This window comes from Pezoporus occidentalis, unplaced genomic scaffold (genome assembly GCF_034315485.1).
Source record: "Pezoporus occidentalis ecotype Australia unplaced genomic scaffold, CSIRO_AGI_Poc_V1 ctg2, whole genome shotgun sequence".
NCBI classification, from domain to species: Eukaryota; Metazoa; Chordata; class Aves; order Psittaciformes; family Psittacidae; genus Pezoporus; species Pezoporus occidentalis.
The window spans coordinates 10,597,398-10,603,700 of record NW_026913855.1 but is presented as its reverse complement, the minus strand read 5'-3'; the positions used below and the strand labels follow the sequence as shown (position 1 = coordinate 10,603,700).

The window sequence follows — 6,303 nt, the reverse complement described above, 5'->3', positions numbered from 1 at the left end:
CTGGATGTGTAATCATAAGTAAAACACAAGGCATATCACGTTCAAATAAGAGCACCTGCACTTGGAATCCAAGGCTATGTTAGAAAAAAGCTACGTGCAATTTGACCAGAGTAACACGTCATGACCTTCCCAGTATGAGGGCAGAAAAGTGCTGTCCTAATTGCTAGCCTCTAATGGATACATACACTTCTGGAAAACTGTAATCAAGTATTTAAGAAAGAAAAACCCCACAGTTCACTAGCAGCTTTGAAACAGTTATTCTTGAGGGAGAACTCAGAGTTCTACATGCATTTACTTCTGGGGAGAGGAAAAAACCCCAAACCAAATCAAGAAACCTCCCCCCCCCCAGGACTAAAAGGTTGTTCTAGTGGATGTGTTTTGAAAGAAAACCAACAGAGCTGACTATCTAAATCATTGAGATCCTCCCAGCACCTAACAAACACAAAACCATCTTTCACGTACCAAGTAACATCGGCAAGGAAAAATTAAGTACACCCTCAGGAGCTGAAGCTGAAAGAGCAAACGCTTAGCAGTATGTAGTGGTATCTTTTAGGTTAGAGGGGGCAGACCCTAACGCTTACTCCACCTTCACACAGCACCAACCCTACCGAGGTACAGGCGCAGGGCTGTTCAGCAGCCTACCAGGTGATTCGTGTGGGAAAACAATACAAACCTTTTTAAGAGCCCCCTAACACGCAAAAATAAGTAATGCGATTAATAGCCCTGATTAATAACACGATGTCCCTTACAAAGCGCATTTGTAGAGCTAAGCCGAGTCTGTGACTTTGGCCCATGAAGGCTCTGGTTTCACACCCGTTCAGTTTTCGGAGACCACTCTAGCGACTTCTGCTGCCCAACGACAGCTTGTCCCATTTCTGACCCCAAAGTGCATTTTCCAGGGTTCGGCTACAGAGCACTGCCACACGGTTTTGCTTTAGGAGACGACAGAGCAGATCTGACACCCTCACCTCCTAACTCCCACCGAGGCCGGCCCTGCCCATCAGCGAAGCCACCACCAGCAGCTACCAAGCCTCCCCGCAGCGATGGAGGCAGCAGCCTCCCTGTGAGGCGAGCTAAGGGCTGCTTCCCCTCAAGCCGAGGGCGTGGCTGCCCCGGCGGGGCGGGGTTTGCCGTCCCCTCTTCTTCCCGCCCTTAGTTCTAGCCTCCCGCCCCGCCATGGCGTCTGTGGCCCTGACCTTCGTCCGGAGGCTGTGTTGGCGGCCGCTCTGCGAAATAAGGTGAGCTCCGATCGCACCGTCTCAGCGGCAAGACTCTCCGCTGCCCTGCACCAGGGAGGGACCGTTCTGTGAGCTGCTGTCTCGCCGCTGTGCTCCCAGGGTGAGTGGCCGGCAGCAAGCCATGGGTGGCTTCCCAGCAGCCCTCACCTGCTCCTCTGGGGCTGCTCGGTGGGGTACCTCACGGGGTCGGGAGAACCGCCAGCGCTGGGCTGAGGTGCGAGTGCCCCGCTGCTGCGGGAGGGCCGGCCTTGCCGCAGGCCTGGGCAGTCCCATCTTTGTCACGCGGGAGCCCGGCGTGGAAACTCGGGGCTCTCCTGCCTTGTGTAGTATTGATGGACTGCGTTAGCCTTCATGCAGCCCATAGGGACCTGGTTAATGTGCAGGGTGAGACATTGCTCTCATCCTGAGCTGAGAGAGGTAAGTTTCTTGTTGAGCTGGGGGCGTTTCCAGCCATGCCAACTACCTTTTCAGTGTGTGGATACACTGTTGGAGTGGGAAATACGGAATTAATGCCTTCCTGAGGCAGATGTTTAACCACCAAAGAAACTGTTGGTTAGGCTTAGGGATAAAGTATCTGAAACCATACTGAAATATGGAGTCAAGCATGTGCTGGAGCAAGTTGCCCAGAGAGGTGACTGCATCATCACTGGCAGTATTCAAGGATAGGTTGGATGGGACTTTGAGCAGCCTGGTCTAGAAGGAGGTGTTCCTGCCCATGGCAGGGGCTTGGACCCTAGGTTATATTTAAGGTCCTTTCTGACCCAAGCCATTCTATGATTCTGTGTTTTCTTGTTCGCCTTTTTTTTCCCCTCATCAGTTCCCAAAAAACAAGCTTAATTTCATATCTGGATAATTAAGGTTTCTTGTTAAGACTACTACAGCTTTCCAGATAGTCACATAATTTCTCCCACGGTGTGTCTTTATCACATATTGCTCTTAAGCTGTTTCCAAATAAAGTGCTATGGGCACTAGTGTATGATGCAGCAGCTGCATGCCTTCAGTGTTAGGTAGGCTGTGGAAAGCCAAAAGGATGGCTTGACTTGCAAGTAGGTTTAGAATGGCAGGATAGACATTTTTGTTGAAAATGGTTAAACTGGAAATTCCGCTGTAAAGTTGTTTATGTATAAATAAGAATTGTAAAGTGTGTTGATTTGTGGAATTTCCTCTCTCTATCAAAACCAGCTTAATATTTAAAGAGAAGTAAGCATTTGGTATGTTAAGTGTACTTGGTAAGCAAGTTCCTAAGCAAAATAGTGAAGCAGGTATCATCATACCAATAGATAATACCTGGGATACCCTGCTTGTTAACAACATGCAAATTTGATTGTTTTAATGTATATTTTCATAAGAGAAATGCTTTTACTCCAGTACTTCCATTAAGCATGAGTGCATCTTGACCAGAAAACTGTGGTAATTTATGCATTAAATAGTAACATTTTTCTCACAAAGCTTTGTGAGGAATTATTTGAAATACGTACTTGAACATCTTAAGATACAGGGAGAAACCAAGAGAGTATGAATTGTATGATCAGTGTGACTTCTGTCCTCATTTCAAAAAGAGAATGCTTTAGGCAAGTTTTCTACAGATAAATAATACTAATTTCATACAGCTAAGTTGTTACAGTGAGAGGAAGGGGAAGCAATTCTAAATTGGAGAACATGTAAAAGACTGTCCTGCTGGACATCATTAGGCTAGTGGAGTCAGATGTATTTGAAACAAGATTCTGTATGTGAAGTAAGGTCATAAATCTATATTACTAATGGGTAATGGGGAGGAAAAATTACACAAATATAAGTGCATAATGAAAGAATGCTTCTTGCCTTCTCAGCAGCTTTTGTTTGTTGATTTTTGTTTTGCTTTTTTTTCCCTCCTCAGCAGGACATTCCTAGTCCTTTCAGACACTAAGTTATGAGTTCCGCAGGCTCTTCTCACACGTCAGTATCTCATCCTGCCTTGTTGCAATATGTAATTTTTCCAACTTTGAATTTGTCTGAGGAGGTGGAATGCTGACACAAATGGACGTTCAAAGAGTTTTACCAGGGCTGTAGCCATTTGGCAGTCTTTGCATTCAGCTGCTTGAAGTGGGAGACCCACAACTCTACTGCTGTGAGGCCATATCTGTATATATGGCAAGTCAGATCACTGGGCGCAGAATGTTTGCTGCTTGGAAAGCTGCATCCCATGGTATAATTGTTTCAGGGATTCCTTTGGGCTGGTTGTAGTATGATCCTAGCACTGAATGCTGATCAGTAGTTGGAAGGCATCTTGTGATTTCATCTAATCTAGAAAGGAATGTAATTTGCATGTGCCAAGACAGCTCTACAGCACAAACCAGGGGAATGGAATTGGCAACAGCTTAGACTTGTTCCAAGAGCACTCCTGATCAAAACCAAGACAGTAGCATAGTCACACACTAACTTCCTCGTGTTTTCCTTGATATAGTTATCTCAGCAACTGTAAAGGAGGTCAGATCTTAACAAGAACAATTTGTCCATGAGCTGTTCTTTTATTTCTCACAGCAGCTCTAAAGAGCCTTTTTCAGAGGAGCACTAATAAATGCTGGTCTTTGAAGTGGATTGAAAACCAGTTAATTTTCTGTTAAGCTGTTGGTTTGTCCTTGCTTATGTAGCCTTGTTGGTCTTTGCCTATACCTGGAATACTTCCTGCTTACAGTAAATCTATTTTTACTCCAGTGTCTACTCTTCAGCTTGGGAGGCAGCAGTCTTAAGGGTTTGAGTTTGCTTCCATCCTGGCTCTTGAATAGCATCCCAAATCTCTTCTTGGTTTCTCCTCATAGTCTCATGACAAATCTTCATGTTTACCGACTACCTGCATGGCAGGAACTCAAGTATTATTAAGTCCCAGAACAGTATGCAACAGTCCTTGCACAGTTTCTGCAACCCTTTTCTGCTTGTGCCTGGGAATTAATTGAATCTGCTCCCTGAATTGCTTATCCTTTGCTTGGTAGTGCAGTTGCATTCGTTGGCCATTTTATCAAGGGCCCTTTGGTACATTGATGGCTAAAGCAGGACATTATAACCCTTCCATTTCCTCCTCTGCCTCCTGTTTGTCACTGAAGACCTTACAGCTCTTTTTTTGCCTTCTCTCCCACTAAGCCAGCCAGGTGTAGGTCGTGGGAAAAAGCCGGGGGGGTTCGTGGTGGTGGCAGAGCTGTCTTGCTGTGAAATTGTGTTTATTATGGACAAATGCCTCTGTTGAGGGTGGAGGAAGAGCTGAACTCTTGCAGCTGAGAGATTATTTTTGGCTTCCTTGAATGGCTGTGTTCTGGGGCCTCTGTCAGTGAGAAGAGGCTCAGTATTCCAGGTAATTCTGTAAAATACTTTGTTGCTGGTAAAGGTCTATTGACTGCATCATGGAGTTTTGTTTGTTCGTTTTTAATATGTGAGGAGGACGTAAACGGTGTCTTCCCCTGCTGCAGATATGCAATAAAGTTTCCTGCATTTGGGAATAATGGCAGATGTCAGCACACCCAGAGCGCATGTAAGCCTTGTGGAAAACATCTTTAAGCCTACTATCATCCTGGAGATGACCAGTAAGTTTGGTGGTATCCTTTCTTCTGTCCTGTTTCTTTTTTCCAGGTTTGGCCATGAGAAGCTGATTGGCCTTAGAGGGAGTCTGCCTTGTAACCCTGTAGTGGAAAATGTTTATTCCTTTCTGTCAATCCTGTTCAGATAGCTGTAGTTTGGTACAGACATACAAATATTAGTGGCTTTGTTCTGATTTCTTAGGCTGGAAGGCACAAGACACTATTGCCTCTTCACTTCTCACCCACTTTCCTGCTGCCAGGTGCTATTTCTGTATTGCAGCAGCTGCTTTCCTTCTCTTTTCTACTGACTGTCAGTCCCAGTCCAATTCCCTTTTACAAGGAGGAGGATTGGATTTTTGTAGTATTGCTCTCAAGTAACCTATCGGAATATATTCTTAAAAAATCTATTTGCTAACAGTACTTGTTATTCTGTGGGTCTGTACCAAAAGTTCTGGTGCTGGCAGTAGAAGTTGCTTTATGCTTGAAACTTTTGCCCAGCTGTTAGAGCTTGCCTGAGTTGGGTATGATTTCTCTACCAGTGTTAGTGTGGCATAGGCAGCAGGTGTCCTGCAGCCTCCTGAATATCTGCCCACCAACTTCCCCACCTTCTAGCAGTTGGGAAGGAACACCTCCTGGCATGTTGATGTAGGAAATGCATCCATGTATAGGGTTGTGTTTTATCCATAGTGCAAAACACATACCCTGATCCTACACTGTGGGGCCCTGTGGAATATGCTTTTTACTTCCTGTTGCTCTCTTTCATGTGTTTTGATTTCAGAGCCTCTTAAGTTACGCTTTTTTTGGTGCTGTGTCTGAGGTTGTACTAGCTTGCTTGCTCAGCTCTGTGCTCTTCTCTATCCGCCAGACATTTTTTTCTTCTTGTGACAGATTTCTTTATCAGATCTGCTTGTCTTATGCTGGATCATGTAGGTCTTAAGTACTCTGCTCTCCTCCTGCTTGAGGTAACTGGGCTTATCTTTTCAAACCAGGCTTCTAGCTCTAGTTGATGCCTGTGAGCCAAGTTGTCTTGCACAACCTTTAACTATCTGTGGACCACAGATCCTTGCTAGATCACCAGAAAAATCAGGCCCAGTACATAACTGCTTTGATTTTTAAACCTGTTTTTTTTTGGTTTTGCCCCCAAGCTTGGTCATTATTTCTTGGTGCAGATCAATACACAATTCAGAGATCTCATTGTATTTTCTTTACCTTTTAAGGAGCAATAATTTTTGTTAAAAAAAATCGCCTTCTTTCTTGAAACCTTGCTCAGTTTGACTTTTGTAGAATACTGGTAAAATCAGCTTCCCCTAACATTGTGATGGAAAGGTAACTTTCAGAGTATTTCTGAAGGGATCTTCATACCACCCATGAATTTCAAATTTCTGTTTTTTTTCTTTAAGGGTTGGGATTCTGAAACATAGCTGTTAAGAGTAAATTCATCCACTGTCTTTTGACTACTGACCCTAACTAGTTAATGGAAAATGAACAATTAAATCTCTTAATGGGAGGCTTTTTCT

At 44.4% G+C, this 6,303-nt stretch overlaps 1 protein-coding gene across 5 annotated transcripts in view; it reads left to right on the top strand.

Annotated features, from left to right (window-relative positions):
* Positions 1-1,091: 1,091 nt before the first annotated feature.
* ECI2 (enoyl-CoA delta isomerase 2) overlaps positions 1,092-6,303 on the top strand; it is a 28,049-nt gene continuing 22,837 nt past the window's right edge. Inside the window, exon 1 of one of the 5 annotated variants that reach the window (XM_062617824.1) lies at positions 1,092-1,238. In XM_062617824.1, the coding sequence (XP_062473808.1) occupies positions 1,177-1,238 (62 nt within the window). In that variant the 5' untranslated portion in view covers positions 1,092-1,176. Of the gene's footprint in view, positions 1,407-6,303 lie in introns of all 5 variants that reach the window. The other 4 variants (XM_062617828.1, XM_062617825.1, XM_062617826.1 and 1 more) reach the window with 4 other exon arrangements.